The sequence below is a fragment of the Eutrigla gurnardus genome (assembly GCF_963514095.1).
Source record: "Eutrigla gurnardus genome assembly, chromosome: 23".
Classification (NCBI taxonomy): Eukaryota; Metazoa; Chordata; class Actinopteri; order Perciformes; family Triglidae; genus Eutrigla; species Eutrigla gurnardus.
This window is the reverse complement of record NC_139934.1, coordinates 9,252,089-9,279,664: the sequence shown is the minus strand read 5'-3', so window position 1 is coordinate 9,279,664 and position 27,576 is coordinate 9,252,089. Positions and strand designations below refer to the sequence as shown.

The window sequence follows — 27,576 nt, the reverse complement described above, 5'->3', positions numbered from 1 at the left end:
GACCTTGAGTTGAGATTTTTTTCTCAAACCGTTATCTCAAAGGATTCCGTTTAACATGAGGTCATGTTTTCTTGAAATGAAATCTTCATCTGCGCTCACCCTCGGGCACATGTATTATGGGGCTGCCATTATAAACAAACACTTGTGAAGAAACAAAAAAAAATAAAAAAAGCCACTATGAAGTTAATCACTTGTCAAAGGGCTCATTATTATAGGAGCGGGACAGGCCTGACGAGAATCAGACAAAAGCAACACAGCGGAGGCACTTTGGTTTCAATGAGCCACTCTGCTGGTGCCTGGATGACATCAGAGGTCCTCTAAGCTGTCCTTTGTATCCTTTCCTCTTTCCCCGTCTCTGCCCCCCCACTCTTCTCACCAACAGGTTGTCTTCTGTCCTCTCATTAAGCCCTGATCCCAAAATTAGAAGCCCTTGAAACATCCCATCTGACCGTGTTGTGACCCTGTGTCTTGGTGACAGGTATGCAACCTTTTTTTCCTAAAAAAGGTTTATTTAGCCTACTAGTAAATGGCTTGTCATATACAGTACATTTTTGGGGAAACATCAGCTATATTGATTGTCTGTTACATTCTGAAATCCTAAGTCAAAGGGAGCGAGGTGGGGTGGCTAGTGGACGTACAAAGGACAGGGTTTTGTGTCGCGGGTCCTGCTTTGTGGACATTACATCATTTCATCGCCATGCTGATAAAAATCAATGTCTGAGCAGCATTGTGGATCTTGGATTTTCAAAATCGAATTAGCAGTAAAATAAATACACTAAATAGTAATAATAATAAGAAATACATGCTTTATGGTCCAAATGTGCCAGTATTAGATGACACTTCTTTGTACATCATTGATAATATTAATACGTTTATTTACAAATCCACTTTTAACCACTCAAAAAACAAACCTGTTCTTTTAACTCAACCATGGGACAAAATTATGGAATTGGAGGATTCTGGTTTCCATTTGTAGTCTGTTTTTAGTCCAACTAGTCACTTTTGAGTGTGGTTTAGTTGTATGTGTGATGAGAATTGTTTAATTTGATATACTTAATAATTTAATATAATTTTTGTTTAATAGTATACTTAGTAATTTGAGTAGTATGCAGGTAAATAATTTGTTTGGTTTGTTAGTTTTAGTTTGAGTGGTGAACACATCCACTACATGATGACGACAATTTAGCTTTGTATTAGCTAAGTGGCTAAAAGGGGATTCACAGGTTTGCTCATAATGAGTTTGACTTGACAATCATGGCTCGGCATCTTAGACATTATGATCTAATAAAAAACACCTTTTTTATCAAAGCTTTCCAAAGTTTGTAAGCAGTTCCCTGACTTCAAATAAGGCGGACGACTTTCTCACACTCTCTAAAGCTTCACGAAGGCGATAAGCTGTGTTTGCGATTCAGAGCGTCATGATCAGATAAATTCCCCAAAGCCTGTGAACTTAAGGTTGCAGTTCTTAGAATCTAAAGCCCACATTGATGTTGGGACTCCAGTTGTACAATTATACAACATCTAAACTGATAAAAGATAGCATTTATCTCGGGTTTTGTAGATGCGAAGGAGTGCGATCTTCAAAAAGTTCCCCCCAAAGATCCCAAGAGTCCCCCATTTGTAAATGTTTTTGAAAATGGTGCTTTGTTCGCACCTGTGGTCAGCACTTTATTTTTGTTTTTTCTTCCTTTTATCTGAGTTTAATCTGCATGCAGCCAGCATTTTGCAGTCCATAGTTCTGAATAGACTGTAGTGTGTATTGTTATCTGTGCCTCTGTCTCTGTACCTGACTGACTGTGGTTCCGCAGCGTCTTTGAACCAAAACCAGGTGTCAGTCCGTGTAGATGCATGTTTCTATGGTTTGGTGCCAACAGTACTAAATGTTAAGGAAACTAATCTTGCTTGAAATCAAAAATGTTTTTACATGTACTTGATGACATGCCATACACACAGTAATGCACATGTGAATTCAGTTTGAATATCACTAGTAATTATTCATTTTAAAGTTGTATAGTTGTATGAATTAGTTTGGTTCATAATTATTAACCTTTATTATGACAGTAAATTAACGAAAGAGCTATTTTCCCCATCCCTCCTCTGCATCCCCAACAACCAACTTGAATTGAATGCTTCCCTGCTTCCAAGAATAGAATTTAGGTGGGGAAATAGTGAATCACTATATTATTCATTTTTACTTTTGTAGCTAAATGTAGAAAAACAAAATATATTGAGTCTTGATTTTAGCCGTGAGGAGTAACCTGTTTAAATAAAGTGAGTAGGAGCGATTTCTTGGCTCTTTTGAAGCCCTCAATCTAGTAATCCTCCCTACCAGCACATTTAGTTGGTAGCTGAACGGTTACCTATGCCATGCAATGTCAATGCCCAGATTTCAATGTCCAGATTTGATCCTGGTAACTTTGTACAATGTCATAACCATTTCTCTTTCTCTCCGCTCCTTGTCTAAACTGTCCTGCGTTGAATAAAGACTCACATTCCATTACAAAAAACACATTTTAAAGGTGCATATTATTAGATTGGGAGTATTTTGATTGCCTCTGAAAGGCTCTCAACATGCTCAACAAACTAAACAAACGAGCTAAATGTTTAACTGAGGGGGAACTGAATCGAGGATGCTACGCTTCCCTGACGACGCTGTCGGTTGGGACATCGTTATCGGGGCAAAATGTGTTTATTAATGCTCTGATTGTCGTTTATCGAACCTTTGAGTTGTCGCTAAAGTCTACTGTGGGTGCGTGTTGGCAACATTTGCTTCTCTGCACCTCCATTTGACTGACTGGGAACAATAGTCCTGTAATGCAAAACAAATAAAGAGATAAAAAAATAACAAAAGTATCGTGATCTTTCTGTTCAACTGTAGCAGAGTTATCTCATCTCGATGGTTTCCTTGACCTGAAACGAGAAGTCACAGGTTATTCTGGCTGCAAGGACATTGTGTTTCAAGACCGGTCCTTCATGGTTTAAAGCAAGTCTAGTTCTCGGGAACTTATTCCACAAACACAAATGCACACAAATATTCCAACGACCCATACATGTCAGATGGTTGCGGTTGGATTCAAACCGGTAAAACATATTTGCAATAAAACAACCGAACAATTATATTCTCATGCAAAAACTCACTTCCAAACACTTCCGCTTCGCTGACGCTCTCATGTTTCCTCTAATCTCTCTGGCAACTCACGTCTGATCTGTTTGCAGATGCCAGTTGCTATCAGAGACAATGTTTAACAATTTCTATGCTGTTATTGTCTGTAACTGAAAGCCGAGAATATTTTCCCATAACACCCTTGCAGAGATGTACAGCGCTGATGTCTCTCCCTGTACTCGGCGTTCATCTGATAGCACGCTACTCGCCTCCTTCTTTACGCTTCACCTCCTACTCTCCTTGTTTGTCATTTTGTTCTCAACCGTCCCCGGCAACTAATATGCTTATTGCAATCTGGACATGATTATTTGGCTGTGACCTGTGGGAAGTGAGGGGACCATAATAACTATTTGCACATTTTAAGGTTGCATTTAAAGTATTTTTAAAGCTGCTATAATCAATATTTTTCTATTAACATTTCATTGAATTACTGGGAAAACTAACACCCAATTCATGAAGCGTTTTAGTGTCTTTCAGTTGATTGTTTTGTTTCATTGTTTTCCTTTTTTTGTTTGATAAAAAACTCTGATAAACCAATTGTTGATTAACTAGAACCAACAAGAAGACAAAGTAAGCAGCTAGCTGGTTAACATTTAGCATTTAGCTCCTTAAATACCAGATATTTTTCTCAGGAGTTGGTGGAGACCAAAACTGAGCTATATGTTGCGTATCTTCGTTGCTGCCGATCTCTAACTTTCTAAAGTACTGACATCAGATTTAATGTATTGAGAAGAGATTTTACGGCCTCCTCTTCTCCTCCTTGAGATATCTGAAGACCCTCACAGCTGGAGGAAATCTTTTCAGCAAACAGAAATGAACCAGAATCCTCTGCCATTAGGACGTCGACAGATCCTTTCACTCGAGACCCTGTCAACAACGCTTTGGAGGTCTGATTATTTACCTATTTGTATATTAGAATGAGGAGGGGGAGATTCTCCCTTTCATTTGGTTTTTTTTTTTTTTTAGCTCCCTGACGAGCCAAAGCATTGCATTTAATCTGAAATAATGGATAACTTTTTTTAAACCCTGATAAATGTTCCAAATAATGATGCAAAAAATGTCCCCGGCTTAAAAATGCATATTCATATTTGAAAAGTAACAGAGAGTTCTTTCCCACGTCGCGTCTATCATTAACGCGTCCGTTTCCTTGTCAATGTCTGTCACAGTGGCACCCCTAGAAACTTGATTCTTCAAATCCCTCGCAGAGGGCTGTGCTCATCTGCCACTCAGTTATGCATTGTTGAGCTGCAAAGTTCTCCTCGCAAGTGTATCGTTAAATAAAGAAGTGTCTTTGACGGGAAACAAACAGCGAGTGTAGCCAGGAGAAGTGCCGAACGAGGAACTCTCGGAATTAAATCTCGACCTGTTTGGGCAGTGAAGGTTGCATTCATTGGCACCTGACCAGAACCTTTCAAGGAACTAATGTTCTCTACCCACGCACCCCCCCCCCCCCCCCCACACCAAACACACACACACACACACACACACACACACACACACACACACACACACACACACACACACACACACACACACACACACACAAGCCAGTATGTAAAAGTGAACCTGCATCTCCTTATAGATGCACCATGTTGTTGCAGATGTAATATGCATGATTAGAACAGGTACACATGGGTGCCCACAATAACCCACACACCCACGCCCACACACACACAAACACACACACACGTACACACACACACAAGCAGTGCTCGTGAGCAAACTTGGCTGTCTTCGGCCCACCATTGTTCACTGGCACTGAGGCGTTGCCGGGCTAAGTAAGGGGCCCTGATGGATACCTACCAGAGCCAGACCACCAATAAAGGTATGAGAGGAGGAGAAAGAGAGTAAATGCAGGGATATTGAATAGGGGAGCAGAAGATGGCAGAAGATAGCAGAATATAGATAGGCAGAGGAGTAGGAGGAGAATCTATTGTCCCGGGTATTCAAATGCACAGGTGTGTGTACGAGTGTAGTGTGGATGCATCCCTTTTTTTTCTGCATGGGTTGTAATAATAATAATAATAATATCTTTATAGAAATATTTTGAGCCACCAATATTTCCAAAAGGAACAGAATAGCTTCATGAAAATGTTTAGAAAGTGAGAAATAGCACAATGAGATATATTATATAATATATTTACATGCAAGAGCCCTGCATTGGAACCTTTACCTAAAGCTGCTCTATATTTTGTATTAACAACGGTTAGATGGATATGAATAGTGTGAAAGGGGTCACATGCACTCAAAATCCATACATGTTATTGATATGATCTTAGACAGTCAAGAAACACTAGTGTTCAAAAATATTGATTGAATTTCCGATCCTGTGGGGAAAAAAATTTGAATTCTTAATTTAACTACAATTTATACAAATGTGTGAAGCGTATTGTAACATGTAATATTTTAGCACTGTATATGCTATTATCTAAATATTTGTTTTGCACAGAAAAGCACAATTAAATGACCAACCAATAATAATATAGCTGTCTAACTAAAGTAATACAACAAAAAGTCAATTTCCCTCCTAAAACTAAAAATAGAAATACATAAATAAAGAGAATATAGAAGTACTCATACTACAAGTATCTGAACATTCACACATGATCGACCATATAACTATTAAATTGTTATAATATAACTATTAAGGGAGATTAGAATGAATGTGTTGATCCCAGCAGCAACCTGACCGACCTGACGGCCATCATTGGTGGCCTTTCATCCGTCAGCGGTGAAGTGGAGGCTACCGTGTGGCACTTCAATGACAAGGGAGTGAATTGACGGATGAGAAAGTAAACACACAAAGGTCAAGACGTTGCACTCGTTGAAAGAGAAGGGGAATTTGGAGTAACTTGAGTGCTGCGTTTTCAGAAACAATGCCGTCCTGAAACTTAAGGCGCCCGAAAATGTTTCTATGTCAAAGTCACGTCACACGGTGATTTCTCCTTTCTGTGATTCAGGGTTGGCAACAATAACACGATCCGATCTTCACCCTTTGGGCTTTCAGCTGCCGGGCAATCATAGGATAAAGACCTTTCGGCGTTTCAGGAAACATATTTTGTGAATTATCTTTTTTTTTTACTTCCTTCACAATTGTTTCAAATGAGTCTGAGGAAGTCGAAGGAGCGGGTCCTGCAGGAGGGTTTTGTTTCACAACCAAGTACTTTTTGTTGCATTTTTGGTTTTATTTGTTAGGGATGGTTTATTATGACATGAAACCCAAATGCACATCTTTATAGCACACTATAAAAGATACGAGTCCAGATGCCATGATTTAGTGCTAAATGATGGGCTACTTTTCCTTAGCTTCCCCCCTCCCTCCTCCTCCTCTCCATCTCTGTGACAGCGGGAGACATAATCAGGTTTTGTGAGATTTATGAGGAGATTAGCGGCCACCTTGCTTCAGATAAGAAGCTGCACTGATAAAGCCCAGTCCTAGGAGGCACGTTGCTGTGATGAAACACCATATCGGGCGTGAGCAGATCTGTTAAGAACACAATTAAGACACTGTCTGGCCGTATCTACTCTAACTGCACCTTTCCCTGTTAATTCTGTGTTTCGGGGGGTGAGGTTGAAATATTCGACGTAAAATCGCGAGCAAACTGGACGTTGGGTTTTATATGCTGCAGGGATATAAGTAGTGTATTGTTCTGTGTGTTAGATTATGATCAAAGGGTGGAATGACACAAAATGGTCGAGAAATTACCTCGTCTCAAGTGGAAACCAATCTGATTTGAAGGCACTATAAACAACCATCCTGGCTTGGCCTTGAAGTAATCCTATGATCCAGAGACAAACAGAGAGATGAGTAAATAACACTACAGCTTTTACCCATAATTCAATTTGTAGAGGCCTTTCCAAAAACAACTGTTTCTGTCCCATTTTCCTCCTCGGGTTGCTTTTTAACACCATGCTACATCTCCACCCTTCCAGGAAGAAAAAAAGGCTGTATCTGGTCCATACAAACCGCCTAAGTGGTCTGTGTAAAAAGCCAGGTGAGCGCACCTTAATGTGCCTGGATAAACTTTCCAGCCGCAAATCCAAACCTCAAATTCCACTTCACAGTGGATGAAATGATAAAAAAAAAAAAAAAAGCTGCATGTGCGTCCACACAGCATCTGCATCGCTGGCATTTATCTACGTTTTTCGGGGCGTTCTCTGTTGATGGATGCATTTATAATCATCTTCGTGTCCCGCACAGCTGAAGTGAGTCTGTACCCAACCCCTATCCACCGAGGAGCATAACTTGTGGAACATCTTTCTGCAAATAGCAGAACCGCCGCTCGAAAACCTCTATATTTTATCGGGATGCTTTTGTTACGACAAATGCCTGCACACTAAGATGAGATTTGGTGTTTTTGCTCTTTGCACATGCACACATGCATGATTGTAAGGGGTTGCTGATAAGATCAATCAGCTAGCAGGGATGGATCCACAGAAGTTTTGGTCTCCAGTACTCTTCTATTAAGTTGAAACCCTAACTGTATGTGCAGTAAGTTAATATTAATAAGTCATAATAGCTACGTCTGCGTTACATCGTTTTGTTTTATACTGTAAGCAATTTCCCTGGCTTTCCTGTAGCAGGCCTTCCTCAGAGACGCCCTCCGGGGATTCATTATCTCGGTAAAACGCCACAAGGGGGTTGAGTGCTTCCATCCACTGCCTCTTTAACCCACATCCATTATTCAGAGGGAGTCTGGTGGAGTCCGAAACTAAACGGGGAGACCAAGAGAAGCCACTGACGTCTCACTCTTACATCTACAGATGATTAGGAGACGCCTAATAGCTAAGGGATACTGTCGTTATTAATATTTTAGCTGCCAGTTTAGTGTGACGTCTCACTTGCAGAGAATAAGGCAAACCAATGTTGAGGGAGAGGCCGCGTGCATGCGTGCAAATGCAGGACTGACGGTGTTTTAGCCATTTGTCTCCCTTAGTGACTGCCACTGTGTTCCTCACGTTGTCTTCCGTGTAATAAAGGTAAGGCAATCTGCTGCGTGTAACCGGATCCTGTCTGAATGTAGAAATGAATGAAACATGTGACAAGGTGTGATTAGTGATCCGCCAATCTTGCAGGGCGTTTGTTGACAGATGGGTCCCCTTTTGTCGAGGTAATTTGTCGAACAGAATAACCAGGTAGATAATTACCTGTTGCCTCTGTGGCTATTAGGGCCATTGTTGTGTTAAAAAACACATCCTAATAATGAATATTCATAGTAAGCAGGGCAACCGATGAGGGCCATTGTATCTGGCTGACCTGAGGCAACATGTTTTTTCTTTTCCCTTTAGAAAAAACAAAAAAAAAACATGGTTTCACACCCAACTCAAGTAAAACCCTTTAAAACAGTAACTTTTAAAGCAACTACAGCTTCAATGCAAATGTCAGTGTCATTCCACTGCAGATCACAGTTGATTAAAAGTGCAATTACAGATCATGCAAACTTTTTTCACTTTTTTTCTGACACTACAGCCGCGTAAACGCTCGGTTGCAACAGATTAGACCCACTACTATTCATGCAAATAAATATGACGGGTTAAGCTATTAGAGGCTGGAGCGGAAAGGGGTGTGGCGAGGGTGTCGAGTTTCCTGTCAAACCACCTGCAGGGGAGACACATAAGGCGCGCTGGTTCAGGGTGCCAGCGGCAGTGGAAAGACGCCAGTCACCCAGAGAAGGCCACGACACTTGACTGAGTACACTCCATTAACTGTTGGACTTTTTTTTTTAAGACTTTGCGTCTGAACCCCCCCTCAGGTAAATGGACAGCAGGATCAGACCGCTCGGCCTGCCCGGGCACACCGGGAACCCTCTCGGGGGCTTGCAGGTGCCTCCGTCCCTCCTGCGTCCGCCTCTCTTCCTCCGGGCTTGTAACCCGGCTCTGGAGAGGGGCTACCCGCGCACCCCGAAGTGCGCCAGGTGCAGGAACCACGGCGTGGTGTCCGCGCTGAAAGGCCACAAGCGCTTCTGCCGCTGGAGGGACTGCGTGTGCGCAAAGTGCACGCTGATCGCGGAGAGGCAGCGGGTGATGGCCGCGCAGGTGGCGCTGAGGAGGCAGCAGGCTCAGGAGGAGAGCGAGGCCCGGGAACTCCGGCTCATGTACCCCGGCTCGGGGATCGTCGGGGAGACCGGGATCCCTCAGGCGTCACCCGCGGGCCCCGGGGTGCCAACAGCTGCCGGCAACGCTCCAACAGCTGCCGGTTTTGATGTTTTTGCAGCAGAGAACCAAAAACCTGGTGAGTTGGAAATTATTCCAAACTAAATTCACAGTTAATTCAAGTGAACCCAAACTATTTTGTAGGCCAACATTGCATTTCAAATTGTTTCATTTAATGCAACATTTAAACCAACTCTTTTCCTTTTTGTTCACATTTCAGATGACAAACTGAGCAAGTACAACTTTTATAACGGATTCCTGGGTCGACCCCTCTTTGCACCCCACATCACACGGCTGTCCTCTCCCACTGACAACAAAGATCTGTCCCCAAGCGAGGACAAAACCACTTCGTTCAACGACGACCGGGCGAGTCCATCCCCGGTGTTTGACCAGCGCTCTGACCACATGGAGAGTCCACCAAGGTCGCTCTCCTCCTCGGATCCAGAGTCCGGCAGCGAGTCGGAGAAACCTCAGGACTATATGAGGCTGTCCCGGGACCCCACTGATATCATGGCCAAGATCTTCCCCCATCACAAACGGGACACCCTGGAGTCCATGGTGAGAACGTGCAAAGGCGACATTGTCAGATCCATTGAACTGATGCTGAGCTCCAAAGAGAACAAAATTGACTCCGATAGCTTGGCTCTGACTCACCAACCAAACATCCTAAGGCCTTCTGTCGGATTGCCTGGAGCCCCTGGTCCTCTGGGGAACAAGTCTGCCTTCTCCCCGCTCCACATGGCGCCGCCGGCCGCCGGGGGAGACAGTCTGTACGGGTTCAGCCCCCGCCTTGGAGTCAGCCCCTTGCGGCTGGCCTATTCCTCTGCCAACGGTGGTTTCATGTCACCGTACATGGCGTCCGGACTGATGCCAATGTTTCCACTACGTCCACCCTTGGACTCCTATTCCTTCCCGGGGATGATCCGAGACCTTTCTTACCTTCAGAGCAAGGAGTCGCTTTGTAGTAGTGCAGATCTTTATGCAAGACTGAACAGTGAAAAATGACAAATGCAGTTTTTGAAAAAATTATATTTTGTAGTTGAAGTGTAGCTGAAGTGCTGATTATTTTTTTATATTGTAAATGTTGTAAATATTGTTTATTATTAATAAAAATACCAAAAGTGGCCTTGTTTTAAATGTATTCATGATTTTGTGCCTATTACATAAATATTATCTATCTATCTATCTATCTATCTATCTATCTATCTATCTATCTATCTATCTATCTATCTATCTATCTATCTATCTATCTATCTATCTACTTCCCATAATATGAGACAAATAAATCACTCATCTTCAAATTTCCATTATTTTAAAGGGATGTATGCATACATTTAGCATAATAATTAAAATGCTATGTAACTATGTAGTCAATAATTTGAGTTTTACATTTATTTAATAAGGATTAGAACTTTAAAGTGTTGAAATAAACTTTAGCCTATTATATCAGTCACAGATTAACTACTGAAGGTAATATTCAACAGGTAAGGTCCATGATTTGGTTGTTATGGTAATAATTGTTCATGGACAGTTATTGCAAAACGTCACATTAGGAGCAGCACAGGTTTAAATAATAAAATGTAATTAAAAAAAAATAAAAATCACCAATTGCTCCACCTTCTATGATAAAAAACGTCAAAACATAAACCAAGGGCATGTTTAAAGGGAAAAGCCACTCTCACTCACGATTGGTCGACGGAGTCACACGCGGCGCAGGTTAAACACCAATAGGAAGGCTGGGAAGCGTCACGAGACCCCGTGTTTCAGGAAGTTCGGACATGGCCGGTTCAAATCTCGGATGTGTATCATGAGTTTGAATCACCTTTGAGCGGGGTTTTTTGTTCGCGAGACGGCAGGGAGACTGCTTGTCGCCGTGTCATCTGACATGCGTCTCCACGTCATCGTCGCCGCTGTCGTTTGGTTCGGTTTCGTAGACTCGCGGAAAATAAGAGGGATATCTTCGTCGTGTGAGTTCCCTGTCCCCTTCTAGCTAGCTTAAGGCTAAGTGGCTACCTCATTAGCTGCAACACAAGACGACATGTTGCAAGTTCCCATGAGGTTGTCATCACTGCGGATAGTTTCGTAACAACCGCACGCAGCGTTTAAAGAGCGTTGAGGGTGGTGGCAATAATACAAGACCTGTAGTTGTTATGTAATAGTTCCAATCGCATGTATTTACAGACCCAGACATAAGCTTTTATCCCTGAAAATAAATCCAGATAACATTATGAAATGTCCTCTTGTTTGCATTTCTAGCTGCACTTAAAGGTCATCAACATGCGTCCATCTGTAATGTGTGTGTTTTAACCGTATTAACAGATAAGCGGTTCTACAGGGAGAGGAAGTCCTTTCTGTGCATTGATGGGTCCAAGATCATCCCCTTTGAGCAGGTGAACGACGACTACTGCGACTGTGAAGATGGCTCTGATGAACCAGGTAATCAGGTGGAGCTGTGGGCGAGTGGGCGTCTGTTTACTGACGTAACTGTGATTCACCAGGGTGACCTGTAATGGAATTTCACGTATCAATATTTTACCAGACCGTATGTTTTCAGATTATATTATAGCCAGACATTTGTTGTCTGTCCTCATAAGACTTGGCTATGAATGAATATATTCAATTAATTTTATTGAGGTATCATGTCTTCTCGTCCCCTCTCCCTTATGGGATTATGAAACATAACAAAACAAAATATTCTATTAGGCAGCTAATGCATATAATATGCCCTTGGGTATCTGTAAGAACACACAGGATGCTCAGTTATGGTTAATTTCTCTTCCCTGCTGTCACTGGAGGCTTAGAGGTGTTTGCAATATTGTACCAACAGCCTTTCCTCCATATGTAGTCATTTCAAATATATTTGCATTAACACTACAACAAATTGCAGGATGGTACACCCAAACACTGCAAAACAGGTGTACTTTTTAAATCATACTTAATTTCAAAATTAGATTTAAATGTGTTCATAGTTAAGTTAAGGCAAGGGGCAGCTCACTTCCAAAACAAGATAATTTTCATCTTCGAAGAGCTGGTTCAAACAGCTTGGAACCACATGCTGCCACTACTGAACATGGGTTTGAGGTACTTTTTCAACTCTTTAACAGGTGGAAACCAGGCTGTTGGAAAAAACTAAACACCAAAAACAAAACGCCAGTATTTTCTGTACAAAATGTCTGTAGAGAACATTTTAGTCTCATCAGCCCACATGCATGTATTATAAATAGCTTTAATTAATTTGTTTCTGAAGGTTGGTTTATCATGTGCTGACCTCTGCTCCTGACCCCACGCAGGCACCTCAGCCTGTCCTCGTGGCCGATTCTACTGCACCAATCTGGGTTTCCGCCCACACTACATCCCATCATCACGAGTCAATGATGGCATCTGTGGTGAGGCTTTTTATATTGAATGAAATAACACTCTCCCGGGAGGTGACGTTGCAAAAAATGCACACAACAGATTGAATGGATAAACAATTTTCTGCCTCAGCATTTTTTTTCAAGGACAGCGCTACAAGTGATGTAGCGATGCACAGATGTATTCTTTTAGAAAAAGAATCGCTGTCTTAGTTGGAGGTGGAAAGATTTGGCACCAAATCTGCTCTAATATCTTGCAGCTTGTTTATACGGGAGGTTTTAATCAAAATATGTGCAAACATCCCTTTTTTGTATGGGATAAGAAGTTGTTTTGTTATCTTTTACACCTGTTTGTTCTGAAAATATAGACAGGAATTCATATTTTACTTGATGTCAAGAAGCGTACACACTGGACAAACTGTCACTCCTCTAGTAGAAACATAAAGTAGACGCGGCAAACAAAACATGGCTTTCTAACGCGCTCACTCTAGGAGATTTTCCGTTTTTTTTCAATGCTTCTTTTCCTCAAGGCTTTTCTCCATTCTCTCTTGTAGAATCTGCCACACTCTGTGTCTAATCAGATAGTTTTTCAGCTCCTCATCTCATCCACTTTTGTTCTCCAGTAGCTCTCCTCTTTGGATAAAATCAATACATTTTGGTTGCCCTCTCTGTCACCAGCGCTTTCAAGAGCATTAGATGGCATGCTACCATCGCGGGTAGAAACATTTCAAGAATGAAAGAACAGTAGTGGAATATTTCTCAAAGCCTCTCTTTCCTTCCTCCTTTATTCTTCCCCCATCTGTCTTCTTATACCTTCCCTGCCTTGAGTGGAGCCACTTAATAGCTAACACGCCACCGCTTGTCCTCTTCAGCTGGTTGTTTCGAGATTTTCATTGGCTTCCCCTTTCTGGGCTTGCAAAGCACTCATTCCACCGGTCACCAATGCAGTTCAGGATAATTGAGAAATATGCCCACTCTCTAGGGTGAGAACATCTGAGCAAAAGCCAGATCTGAGCCCTTACAAAACGCCGTGCAGCTGATCGTTATAAGTGGTTGATCTCAAGAGAGGCTCTCTGAGCGAGAGAGAGGTGTATCATGCAGACAAAAATATCTAATTTTCATTGAGACTGAAAAGAGATGATTTTGCCACTCACGTCTATCTGTTAAACACAAGGCTTCAGCAATCAGCCGGTGAGCTGAGCTCGGCACAAATACTGGAAACAGCTAGCTTGTGTAGTTTTTGTACAGATTAAATAACATTTAATGTGTCAATTAGTGATTTCATTACCCTTTGGTAGAGCTAGGCTAGCTGTTTCCCCGTTTCCAGTCTTTATGCTAACCAAAGGTAGCGGGAGTCGGACTCGGTGGAGGTTTCATAATTATAGTACAGATACAATAATGGGTTTTATGTATATATTAAAAAAATACATTAAAAAAGCGAATATGCATTCCAAAATATTTATTTAAAAATAACGAAATATTTTTCATTTTCACCTAAAAAAATGACTGAAATTCTGTATCAATTAGCAAAGTGGTTCTTGATTCATTTTCTGTCAATTTGGACAAATCAGTTAATTGACTAATCTGTCTTGTTTCACTACATCTTGTTTTTTGATAAGTTTTCTTATGTCCATCCATGTTAATAAATATCATGTTCTATGTTGGAAAGCAAATGTTGTGGTAAAATCTTTACTTTTTAGAGACAAAAATGAGTGATGCTATGCTCCGAAGGTCTATGAATACAGTTAGTGAATTATGTGTTATTGTTTGTGTTTTTAATTTGTGTTTATTTATGTGATGTGTTGATAACATAATTTAAATTTCGACTTATCGCTCCCCTCTCCTTTTCTGTTCTCTTGCATGTGTGTTGGATTGATTTCTCCTGCGTCTCCTGCCAGATTGCTGCGATGCTTCAGATGAATACAACAGCCACGCTCACTGCCAGAACACTTGCTGGTCAGTCGAATGAAAACTGAGATTCAATATTTATAAAATAACACATGCCCATTTTGACTGAAAACATGACATTGGAGGCCCATGTATTGCTAAATAAATAGTCCATTTAGGGGAAATCTGATAAAAAATGCAGACGTTCTTAAATCTAAGCCATAAGGGTATTTATCACAGTGTCAGTGTGACAGTGATACTTTGGGCCACCAGGGGGCATTGTGTCACAATGATTTTAAAAACGATGTTGTTCAGACCTGCTTTTGTAATGTATGTGCATCACAATATTGTTTTTAAGAGTCGTCCCCTGATAAAGACAGATCTGACTCCCAACCTCATTACACTTTGTCTTTATGCTCCGTAAGCTGTACTCTCAATAATAACTACATTCTGAGGTTTTTTCATGCAGATAATTTAGTTTCTGGAAGATACAAATTGATAGGTCATCACTGATAAAAGTACTTATAAGAGGCTCCTGCCAGGTCATATTTATCATCTTCTCTAAGCTGCAAATATTGACCTCGCTATGATGCAGAAATGAAGCCCGCTGTGTAAATGTAACTTCTAATACGGTAACCCACTTTTGTTGACAGTCCTCTGTTATTTCATTCACTGCCATTCGCCTCAAAAACCACATCCAAGCAGAGTATATCTCATTATGTTTTCACAAGGTCCACACTCATATTGGGTTTGCCAGACTTCAAAAACAATCTAGTTCAGCCACAGCACATCCCCCCCCCCTTCTCCATCTTATTTACTTGTCTGGATTCTCACTGCATTGTGGGCCCTTAAGAATTGGATTGCGCCATCTCAATGACCGTAGCAGGGGTGGCCGATGTTTTCCGCGGTAATGAAGGGACTGTGCCTTCTCTCTCTCTCTCTCGTTTTCCTGCAGGAATCTGGGACAGAAAGAGCGAGCATACGTGGAGGGCCAGATGAGGACATTGGACGAGGGCTTGCAACTCAAGCAGCAACTGATTGAGGAGGGAGTGCTGCTCTGGAGAGAGAAACAGGTACGCTGGATTCTGCTGAGGTGACTTCCGCCGCCTGGCTTGTAGTGGTAACAGAAAATAGTCCTCAGGGTTTTCCCTCAAAAGTTTTCATGTGAGAAAAACCAGTGACTTTTACTTGACCTGCACAGAATATACACCAGGTTCATTAAGTCTATCTATTAGTCTATCATCTAGTCTAAATATATGGCAGCCAATATATTTTAACAGCCTATTAGATTCGAACTTGTTGAGGAACAGGAACGCCCTAAACATAAAGTTTGACCTCTTCAGACCTTTCTCTACACTTTGACTGTATTCCACAACTTTTCTTCTTCAAACTTCATATTTTGGTGTGTTTATTGTACATCTCTATATCTGTATTTGTCCCGTAGCCTGCATAATCATTGGCCTGTAGTCAGGTTGAGGTTAATTCACCTTTTTATTGTTTTGCAGTCTAAATTTCAGATGCTTTAACAGAGCAGCTTATGCCTTTATGATATTGTTTTGCCCATTCATGTTCATGGCATCTGCTGAGCGTTTTTGCTGTGTCGATTGTGCCCAACAAACACATCAGTATATTGAAGACAGCATGCATTTTGAATATAATTATAATATACTGATATGTTTTAGTATAACAAGCATATCTGTGTATTATAATTATATTCCAAATGTATTCTCTCTTCAATCCAAACAGTTTTAGTGTTGAGTCATCGCTCACCCATAAGAATAATAATGTTCCCCTGCCAACAACTTTGCATTTTACTGTATCGTTTAAGGATTTCCACTTTTAATCTGCTTAATTTTCAATCAGGAGAGAATGGTCGGGGGTAAATTGGCACAAGTAAACAACTACCTGAGTGATCAAGCCATTTTTGAATCAACATGCTCCTTTTTTTTTTTTTTAATAGCGCTTTAGGAAACGACTTAGTCTCCTCTGCTCTCCATTTGCACCTTCAACAAGCATGAGGCCAAATTACTAACTGGAGCCCTGGAGTTTGGTGCAAATTTAAATAATACATTATGCAGTTTAGGGTCTCTTTAGATGTCTGTTAGATATATATATATATATGGTTTAATTTCATTACTGAATGCTTTATCTTAATTTTAAGAAATACAAATTACCCACAATGTTTGTAGCTCACCTACTTCATGTTGCACATAATTTTCCTTTTTTTTAGTACTTGAAATAAAAAGTGTAAGTACCGTCATTTTAAAAATACTCTGAAGGTCTGACTCTCTTGTTGCTGCCCTCGATCCTGTTACTTTGTCCATTCATTATGTGCGAACTTACTTTATTATTTTTATTTTTGTGAAGCACTTTATTTTACGTAAAAAAAAAAAAAAAAGCGGTGTCAAGAATGTCACTTTTTTTGCTCATAATGGAAGACACAGAAAAGATGACACTTGTTTGAGATTTTGACTGAAGGCCACTTTTTTATCAGACACTCGCACATATCTGATTTTCCAGCTGATGGTAGTGTGCACCACCGCGTTCTTTTCTTCTTCTTTTTTATTTTTTGTTTCATGTTCTTTTCTGTGGCGGCTGATTGGCAGATCGAGGCTGCAGTGTCACCCAGCCCTCCTGGCCCAGACGCACATTGTGATCCTCTTCTCCCAGCGTGTCTTTGTTGATATGGCAGGGTTACCTCGCGGGGCTCGTCTCGGGAAGCGTTACGCAACCACTCTTCCTGAGGTTCAAGTGTTAAAGAAGAATCTGCTGTTGTAGAAGCGGGGATGTTAGACTTCGTTTTTAATCACATTTAGGAGCCTTTATACGATGAAAACTGAATGTTACATGTCAGGACTGCATGCTCTAACTAGGAAATAGGAATGCTGTTTCTGCTGTTAATTGAAATACAAATAGGCATTCAATTAAATCTCCTTTCTTTTGATTGGACTGCTCACTTTCAGGTGGACATTTTTAAGCAGGGATGTGTTGTTTGCCAGCTCCATCAACCTTTTTTATAAATTTTTTGTATCACTTTTTGTAGCTTTGTCTGAATTTTGTCAGGTTTTGAGAGGAGCATTGTGCTTTCCGATCTTTTTAAAACAAAGAAAAATATCTTTTTAATTGATCCCAAATGGAATATTTTCACATTTATATGTGAATTAACAGGTCTTATAGTAATAATAAGCACTTGAGTTGGGTGTAATCCCATATTTTAACACTGTTGAGGAACCCTTCACATGTTATGGTGTAATTCACAACTAAATATGTTTTTGTACGCCCAAAATGGAGCCAATAAATCACTGCGGCAAACTGACGGTGGCTAAGCAAGCAGTGTGGCCTAGAAAGGTAGTCATCCCTATCCGGACCAAGCAGAATCCATCACTGCATTATGAGAGTCTCTGAGGAGGGATCGGAAGGTGGTATTGACACGTGGGCAAACAAGGAGCTGCTACTCTTTCATATTAATTGGTCCATTACAGAGAGTGATGATGGGTTATGCTTGGTTGTCAAAAGCTGTCATATTTGGTTGCGACAGCCTTGCCTCCTGACGCAAGTCATTTAAATATTCCATTGTGCAGGCCCTGGCTGCTGGCGTACACGTTGTGTAATGGCTGGTTGGGGTCTGGAGTGAGATATAGTAATGCTTAAAGAAAGATAAGACAAAAGGATGAGGTTAGGTTAGCAAGAATGTCAAGAATTTCAAGAAAGTAAAGACTTTTTGGGGCCCTGTTTTTATCTTAAAGTGTCCCATCGGAATTCAAAATGTTGTTTTCTGTGCAGTTATAGATCAGGAAAAATAGCACAAAAGAAGTTGTATTGTGCCACTTTCTTGCAGACAGACTGTAAACTACAAAAGCACTGCAATGCCTTTCTGTGCTAAAAACCGCAATCAAAAGTGTCCCTCGGCTGGCAGCTCGAATGTTTGCCATGCTATGCCAATCTCAGGCTTTGTGTTTGTCTCTCTGCCGTCTCTGCACAGGCCCAGCTCAGAGAGCTTCAGCAGGTGGCCGAGGACCTACAGATCAAATTAGAGGAACACCGGAGGAAGAAACACGAGGCGGACCGACTCAAAGAGCAAACATTAAAGGCGCTGGAAGCAGGGGACAGCAGTAAGTGTCTTGCCACCTTCTTTAACCCGCCGTGATTTGGTTTCGGTCCATTCAAAGCAATTTGCTCAATCCGCAGAATTGCTTCAGTTTGAAGATCACAGGTCATCGTTGGCGGCTACCGCTGGGCAGCGTCCGTTTTATTTCAGCGCAGCCTTACATTGAACAAAAGTGAATTGACCTTACCTCCTCCGGCCGGATAGTCAGGATGACAAATGGTGGAACATCAGAAACAGCTGGAAGGGTTAAATACTGGTGCCTGTGCCATTGAAATAAATGGACAAGGAGTGCTGAGCAACAGCATATTACAGTCCCTCAGCTCTCTTTTTACGTTCCTCAAACCTTCAGAGAGAAGTTGCTTATGACTCACGGGGAAAATTCCCTTATCGCTCCGAGCACAAGCTGCCTTTGCATTTTAGTGGCGTTTAGACTGGCGTATGTGAATGTACAAAAAGTTGTGAGGCCTGATAGGAAATAGGCTCAATCATTTTCCTCCGTAAGGATTTAGAATCATTACGTCTATATTTGTGTGTGTTGGGAAGGCAGAGGACGGAGATCTGTTTTGTTTTTATACGAGGGAAATGTCTTTTTTTGTTGTTTTTACACCTATTTCTAACGTTTGAATGTCAATACACCAAACAAAATTCATCAAACAAGGGTCATCTGTCTGTTTTTAATGCTTCTCTGTCATGTTTCTCACGTTCCTCTCCCAACCCGTGAAATGCTGGAAATTGATTGTCTGTCTAGTGTCAAACCGGCCTCAAATTAAAGTTTTGTTTGCAATAAAGGTCATTTGACTTTGCCGGCTCCTCTGAGCATGCATCCATCATGCTTCCCACTGCGCGAGCTGACCTTTGCCAAGACGTCACAGGCCCCCCACACGTTCCTCAGCCTGTCATCCGTTGCTTCCATTACTGCTCATCTTTAGGGCGTAACAACCATCAATTGTAATTTCCGTGGCATGTCTTGTCCATCTTAGCCATTCATCTGGGCTGTTATTATGCAATTCTAATGAGTGTGTGTGTGGCGGCGTCTGTGTGGTGAAGTTGAAGGGAAATTCCAGCGGTTTTAAAGCTACTTATCTAGCATTGTTGGTGCTTGCAACTTCCGATATTACATGTTGATTAGTTTGGATTTTAGCAAAATAAGAGCCAACAATCTCCCGACATTATAACTCGGTAAACGATTTATTGCTCCCCAGCTGATCTTGCTGTTATTATTATTGTGGGTTGGCTAGTTGATGCTGCTTTCATGCACATTTTGAGTTTATTTGTGAAATTTGTGGGAAAAAAAATGGTGTTTTTTGTGTAACTTTTGTGTTTGATGGATTTTTGTGCGTGAATTTACTACCATTTTTTTAAATGTTGCTTTTTTCTGATGATAGTGCGAGGCAACGGTTAGGGATAACTTATGCTACCTATAGCAGTATTTTCCTACCAGTAGCATTTTATAATTTGCATATTTCACCCCATATTCACCAACTACTACACATTGTATAAACATATCATGTGTTTTTGGAATATTCCATGCTATTAGTTAACCCCTTTTTTAAAACGGCAGAACCCAATGAGGACAGACATTGAGTTATCTCAATTAAACCTCACAACAAAGATGAGTGTCATATCTTCCCCTTCATGACCTGTCAATAGCCTGTGTCAAAATGGGAATAAAAAAACCCAGAAGAACAAGCAGCTGAGCCTGCAAAGTAGAATTTAACAGTCTTTCCCCTTTTACTGCTGCTGTCACTCAAACATGTCTCCAGGGCCTCATGCACAGTTATTGAGAAGTTTTAAAGGACCGGGTTATTTGTACCCTCAAAGGAAATTGCCATTTCTCTAGGTGCAGTGCTTTTGGTCGAGGAAACAATAATTGCAGGACTTGGAGAATTGGCGATATTAAACGTTATTACTGTATGAGTTGCCCCATTGTATTTACCATGGTTATTTTTCGCTACATGCTTTTCCAGAAGTGTTTAGAAACTGCGGTGTTACACAGTCCAACAAATACTATTTTGCATTGTTTTCCACAGATTAATAGGACCACATAATTAAGCTGTTAGTCGTCTCAATGATTAGGATTCTGTTAAACTTTGCAAAGCATGCAGGGAAATCTAGATTAATCCTCATTGAATAACAAAGAATTTGCCGAGCCTGGATTGTCAGGAAGGACTCTGATCATGTTTGCTTGTTTTTAAAGGGGAAAAAATAAATCCCTTTTCCCTGCCAACCTCAATAAGCTTTGGGTTCACGTGGAGGTCTCCTCCTCCTCCTCCTCCTCTGATGTTTATTTGATGTGATTCCCTCATATAGACCCATGTTGTATTTTATGTCTATTACTCTCTTTAATGGTACATACCAATATGCAAAGCTACGCTGCCTCGGAGTTCACCTACAGTTTGAAGGGATTTCCTCAAGTTCATCAGTGTCCTGTGGATTTGTGATTCCTTTAGCGGACTCCCTTGCAAACCGCCTTCCTGCTTCTGTTGTTTCCAAAGGGATAGAAATGAGTGCCATTAATGGAAAAGACATGATGCAAAGACCTGATTAACACCTGGTTGTTTTTGATTCTGTATTTGGATCTAAGTATGCAAATTAAGTGGGTGGGGCTGATGGATTCGTTGAGTGTGCTTATCCTTTGCCTTCGTAAGATGCTTCAGATGTTTGACCGTATATTGGCACTGGTCAGAGCACGTTTCACACCTGTTTGCCATCTGTTTGGCACAGTCTTTATTAATTGGGCAAATCAGTATGTTTCCAGTTTTTCTTGAACGGTGGCGTCCCTCTGCAGTGTTATTAAATTATACTTATCCTCCAGATGTGTTGGATGTCTTCTATATTTGCATGCAGCTCTATATATGTGGGATTTGCCATAAGGCTGTATGGATCTTAAGAGACATGTAGGACCCAGAATATTTGTCTCCAGATTTCTGAATTTCAGTAGATGTTCCTCAGAGGTAAACCCAGATGCAGCCGATCCAGTGCCAAACATTTCATATGCCTCCTGCTTTGATATACTCCAACAATTAGAAATAAAATGGGTACCTGAAATGTGTATTTAAGAAATGTTAAAATAAACAAATAAAATTTAAGAAAAACCTGTATTCAGAAAACAAGTTAAGCGAAACTATGAAATGCAAGACGAGGTGTGAAAATAATGAAAATCTGGACATTAATATGTCTCTGTTATATCTGCTCTGGGGTTAAACATACTAACCATGGTAACCTTGGGAGAATAAGGCAATTGGCTCAACAACTGTAATCACAACCCTGAATTTATGACCCAATTCGAATTAGTGAGCCATTGATTTTGTACACTGCAATGTTCTTATCGTGCTGCAATGTTTCCCCGAATGTGATGCAGTATCTGAGTCATTCTGCAAACCGGCACCATCTGATGCACCACTCAGGTTAAATTTCTTATTTGCAGATTCTATCTTTACGTTTACAGTATCTGCCCTTCTCTGTGAAAATAAATGGTCAGTGCAAGACCTGCATCCTTTTTGATCAATTTACATCTCAAAGCATTTATTTTCTTCCCTCAGAAAGGGGGTAATTTCCTGCCCTCAAAATGTTGCTTGTACTGTATAAAAGCAAGCAAAAAAACGTGTGCTTTGTTAGCCGTGGAGTGCAGAGCTTACAATAACAAAGAAAGCTCTGTGTGGATAACACGGTCTGTAGCCGAGGCATAGATCTGCAGTCTCCTGCTGATATGTTCCATTTTCTCTGTTCTCTTTGTGCCTCTCTTATTTTACGAGTGTGCTGCGCTATTGCCAGGGCAACATGGGCGGATGAGTGATGGTGTCCATTAGTAAACATAGCCCCCTATATGTGCCATCGGCCTAAAGAGCCAATGTCTTGAACCACCTTTCCATCTTTTTTTTTTCCCACCCTCCTACTCTTTCTGCACTTATTTTCTACATTCTACCCCACTCTTCCTCTTACCTTTTTACCACATCGCCCCCCTCCCTTCCCCACTCCATCTTGTTCTTCCTCCGCCTTCCTCTCCTCCCTTCTCCATCTATCCTCCTTATGGTTGTTTTTCATAGCTACAGCTCTGCAGTAGAGGGAGGGATGAGACCATTTCTCTTCCTCCCTTGTGCAGTCATTTTTTTTCTTTTTCTTTTTTTTTGCCAGAGAGCGACTAGAGGATGGGTTCAGAATGTCAAGCATTAGGTGGGGAATAGAGCGCTGTTCAAACAAAAGAATAGGCCACTAATATGACAGATGCTGTGTGTATTGCAGAAGAATATTAGCAAATCTTGTTTTTCCCCCCCTCGGCTGAGTAGAGTCAACAACTGGGGTGAGAAATCCGGCTTCTCCATAGGCATTTGCTGCTTCCAGTCATGTTGTGGGTGACGAGATGTGGTGTCTTTTATCTTTTTAAACTTAAATCCCCTCCAAAAAAGCAGCACGGCTTAATAAATATGGATTCAAGGTTAATTTTGGTAAGGCTGGGATTTAGTTTTTAGATGTTTTTTTTTAATACACCCCTACAGTACACACTTCCGCACTGGAAGAAGAAAAAAAAAATGCTAATCTCACAATTAGCTTTTCTGTAATTAGTACGGAAAGGTAATTGCGGCGGATGTGCAATTAGTATTATGTAAAGTGCTTTTCCCCAGACTGAGGGGCCAATCAGTTTGCCCCTTTACGTTCTCCATTCCACTGATGATGTGGGAGATGCGCCCAACATAAGAGAACTTCCTCTTCCTCCCACTCCGATGAATGCGATTCACAAAATGAATCAGTTGGGGGTCACATGCTCGCTGGAAAAAAAGGGGTGGTTGAGGAATTTTTTTTTTTTTTTTTCGCGTCTCCTTTTCATCTGCCTGTGAATATGAATGGAGAGGAGGGAAATCGCTGTCATACCAGCCGTTACAGCACAAAGCCTCCTGATTGCATTCTGGACTCTGACGTGCGTTTTTTTTTCCTACAGGGAAACCAAATGTTCTTGCACAGCGTGACTGACTCCTTGCCTGATTGCCCAACAAGCTCCTTCCTCCCCCCCCCCTCGTCGCTCCCCATATTTTAAAATCCAACTCCAGCTCTGTCCTTTTTTTTTTTTCTAGCCCTGCTTCTCAGTTTGCATTCAGATGTTTGTAGCAGTGATTGGTGATTAAAGAGCAACTCCAACATTGCTACGTAACAGAACATATTACCTCGTTGTCGTAAAGACTCATTACGTTTATTTACATTGATGTTGTCTTTAAACTAACAGGTGATTTTGTTTAACCCAGATATGATTTTTGTTTAGGTATCAGACGCCAGAACGGCACAGCAACCGGCACGTTCAAGTTACTGGACAGCAATAACGATGGCAGGTAACTAACGTGCTGATTATTTCATTCACAATTTAAAACCTTCTTGGTCCAGATTTCAGATTGTTTTGCGCCATGCTAACCCATTTAAATGACTGTAGAAACTATGACCACCCTCCAAAGCTTATGTATGTGTGATGTGTCAGCCTTGACGTGTTAATAAAAAAAGAAACAGTTTTGGTGAATGTTGTTGGATATAAGGAATCCACTGATTGACGTCGGCCACCACTGATAATCTTGTACTGAAACCCTTTTCCATTCACAGGGTGAAAAGTCTTCTGTTACAGTATTGAGATTGCCATGAAAAAAAAAATCTTTGAAGCTTATTTGCTCTCAGTTTGGGCTTTTCTCCTCCTACTGTGCAGTTTAAAAATGCACAGAGGGCTTGAAGGCTGGGGAGTGTGGAGAAAAAGGAGCGAGTTTTGAAGGTTTCAAATCTTGCTTTATATTTTCGTGTTCGCTTGTTCCCAACCAAATGATTCTGTCCTTGAAGACTTCTCCAACTGAAGTGCATGGTTTAACCAGTGCATACCAAATTGAGAACTGTTTAGTGAAATAAATATCTTACTTATTGATGCAATTTAACAACTCAAAAATTATCCAAGGGTCTTGCAATTCCTTATAGTCGTACTTTTAGTTATTTAAGGTGCAAAGCTTCATCTGCTGATGAATTAAAGAGCCACCAGTCAACTCCACAAATTTGCACCAAAAAATAATATGTTGACCTTCCTTTAGGGCAGGTGTATAGATTTGTAGACAACACTGTGCACGAAAAAAGGTAGCTTTATGTAAATATAAAACCTGTAGTTTCTGTCTGTGTGGATAAGTGGAAAAATTACCAACTCACATGAGGCCCCAGAACTCGTGTTCACTGATTCATAATTCTTATCGTCCTCGAGAGAAATCCCGCGAACGCAGCAAAGTGAAACAACATAAAAGATGAGTAAGATAAAGAGGATTCATATCGGCGCTGGATTAAATTAATAACTCGTATTAAAGCTCTCACGTTTATAGTTTCTTTCGTTGTTCGTGCTACGAGAATATGAGTGTTTCTTGAGTACCTAATTCACATCAATATGCACGTGTATTACACTCATTAGTTCCACTTTAACTTCCGATGCAGGGAATACTCGAGTCTGGGCCGAGTGCACACGTCTTTGAAATGTCTACACCTATTTGTTCTTTAGCATACTTCAAAAAGCAATTCATTGCCTTATTTGCATTATTTAATCCTGCAGTCCCAACAGACCCACTTGTCGCCCCCCCCCCACACTCAATCTCCCAGCTTCCCCTCAGCCACCCAACACGATTCCCTCGCTGTTGTGAGCAGTGTTTAACCTGTGCCGGCTTTAAAGAGTGGCTTCCATTTTGCTTCAAGCAAGATACTTAAATTTGCTGGTGGCTTGCAGAAAAAACAGCGTGTCATATCCACAAGAAGTCCCCTTCATGCTTTTCCCACCGCCGCTGTCCCCACCCTCTTGAATCTCACCCTCCAACACCACGCCTTGGGGGGAAAAAGAAAAGAAAAATAAGAAATCAATACTGCTTAAGCTAACTGGGCACATTCTCCCGGAAAGGAAGCAGGGCTGGGCATAGTAAACTGAAAGCGCTATAAGACATATGGCCGCATCGAGGACGAAATGCTTGTGCAGCGAATTTCTAGGGACCGCTATGTGCCCACTTATGCATTCCTGTGCCTGGATGTGTACCATTATTCAGCCCATCTGCCCCCCCCCCCCCCCCCCCCCCCCCCCCATCCCGTCCCATTCCCTCCCCAGCTCTGCCTCCATCCATCCACTCGATCCGCCCCAATCCCAAGCGGTGTCTCTCTCCGCGAGCTTCGCTTAAACAAACACATTACTAAGCTGAAATATCTGCAAGTGCCGCTTATTTTTATCCAGCCATTGTTTTCAGGACGTCAGTCAATGGGATCGGCGAGGCTGGCCATCTCCAGGCAGGACATGTATTATGCCCATTTGAATAAAGCCGGAGGTGGAGGCTTTTGTATATTTATGCTGCATCACCATTTTTTTGCAAGGCTCTGCAGCTCACATGCCAAAGTGTCAAGCCTGATGGTAGTTTCCGTTTTGATAGATGCAAAATCCAAAGTCACTGCTATACCTGATGCTCTCAATTTTGCTGACTTTTAACCGGATTAGCATGCACGTCGCACATTCTTTATTTTGTAGGAAAAAACGCTCTCGGCTTTGTCCCTAATGACACTTAGCAAAACACTACCACTTCTTAATCCACTTGATTGGAATTGCTAATTATCTTTTAATGCATATTCACAGATAATTGTCTTCCTCGTTTACAATGTGAGCTAAACGCATTTTCGTGTTTACTTGGCCACCAATAATTGCTTCACGGCAAAAACGGCAACTTGTGTTTTTGAAAAGTTTGTAATATGCTTCGTAATTGTATTTTAAAAACAAATATTAACTCGGTGGGAATGCTATTGTTTGTGTGATTTGTGAGTTATCTGATTCAGGCGTTTTGGTCGCATCTAGAACATGAAGTAGAAGTTCAGTCAGAAAGCTTGTGCCAATTATTCTTACTAAGCCTTAATGCACCTCATGGACTTCCTCGCCATTATTTCATCCCGAACCTTCCCAAGCACCACACACAAGTGCGACCCACTGTGCCAGCTGGCAGGCAGTTGGCAGCCCAGTGCAGGATTAACTGGTACCAGTATGCTGGCCTATAAATAGAGTCTACCAACTGCTCCAGGAAATGAACCATGATGGAGCCTCCCAAAGGCCCACAAACGGGTTGTGCTTTTTATCCCCTCCTCTCTGTCAGGATTAGAAGTGTATGTGAGAGTGAGTTCCCTTATGTTTATTGCTGTCTCTTTCAGTCACACCCACCGTAGGTGGCCATTGCAAAGATTCCACTCTATATGTGAATAAATGCCCTCTGTGATTGGGGCCAACGCCAGTTTTCTTCACGAGATTTCAGCCTCTGTGCCGCTCCACAATGGAGAGAGCCATTGTTTTTCTCCAGCACTTACCCCGAGCATTGATCCTCTGTAGTGGAACAAGCTTTTCGCTTTGTGTTTTTGCCTGCACTTCCGCTTTTGATGGACTCCCGGGATTGATCCTCGCTATACAGTCATTATCTCAGTTCAGTAATGTTTGTTTAGGTGGATCCTCAGGAAGAAAAGACACCAGCAGGGAAGAGTGGCTTTAGAAAAAAGATCTGACTGGTCCAGGATAAGAGGACGTGTGATTGTGATTGGGCTTTGTGTTGGTTGTCATGTAGAGTGAGACGGGCTAAACGGACAGGGAGGCTGAGTCACCAGTAACGTTTGTTTTTTTGTTCGGTATACAATGCGTTAGCTAGTGCTGCTTTATTCTGTCATCTCCATCGGAAAAGAGAAGAGCAAACAGCTTGTGTACCATAATCCATGTTTTATGAGGCCAAAAAAAAAAAAAAATGCGCTTAGTGTCCAAAAGAAATATTTCATTTTTGGAGTTTTGGTTTTCCTTCCTTGCAAAAGTTCCCCTACAGCAGGTCCAGTGGAAATGTTTTGCTGGCCCTCGGGTGAACTGGGATACACCTTGTGAACAGGATGTGTGTGTTATGTGTTGCCTC

At 41.5% G+C, this 27,576-nt stretch overlaps 4 protein-coding genes across 5 annotated transcripts in view; 3 read left to right on the top strand and 1 right to left on the bottom strand.

Annotated features, from left to right (window-relative positions):
• The window catches only part of dctn6 (dynactin subunit 6), a 213,862-nt gene that overhangs the window by 56,739 nt on the left and 129,547 nt on the right, over positions 1 to 27,576 (top strand). The window lies entirely within an intron of this gene.
• LOC311009382 (fatty acid-binding protein, intestinal-like) overlaps positions 1 to 27,576 on the bottom strand; it is an 86,612-nt gene that overhangs the window by 12,242 nt on the left and 46,794 nt on the right. The window lies entirely within an intron of this gene.
• On the top strand, positions 8,794 to 10,440 carry LOC311009554 (doublesex- and mab-3-related transcription factor A1-like). Its single transcript, XM_084003825.1, has 2 exons — positions 8,794 to 9,395; positions 9,537 to 10,440. Exons 1-2 carry the CDS (start codon positions 8,921 to 8,923, stop codon positions 10,319 to 10,321), a joined length of 1,260 nt encoding a protein of 419 aa, XP_083859951.1. The 5' UTR covers positions 8,794 to 8,920; the 3' UTR covers positions 10,322 to 10,440.
• Positions 11,103 to 27,576, top strand: part of LOC311009378 (glucosidase 2 subunit beta-like) — an 87,113-nt gene continuing 70,639 nt past the window's right edge. For both annotated transcript variants that reach the window (XM_084003510.1, XM_084003509.1), the window contains exons 1-7: positions 11,103 to 11,283; positions 11,636 to 11,752; positions 12,607 to 12,702; positions 14,568 to 14,625; positions 15,512 to 15,629; positions 18,539 to 18,668; positions 23,919 to 23,985. In XM_084003510.1, coding sequence (XP_083859636.1) covers positions 11,202 to 11,283; positions 11,636 to 11,752; positions 12,607 to 12,702; positions 14,568 to 14,625; positions 15,512 to 15,629; positions 18,539 to 18,668; positions 23,919 to 23,985 — 668 coding nt within the window. In that variant the 5' untranslated portion in view covers positions 11,103 to 11,201. The remainder of the gene's footprint in view (positions 11,284 to 11,635; positions 11,753 to 12,606; positions 12,703 to 14,567; positions 14,626 to 15,511; positions 15,630 to 18,538; positions 18,669 to 23,918; positions 23,986 to 27,576) is intronic.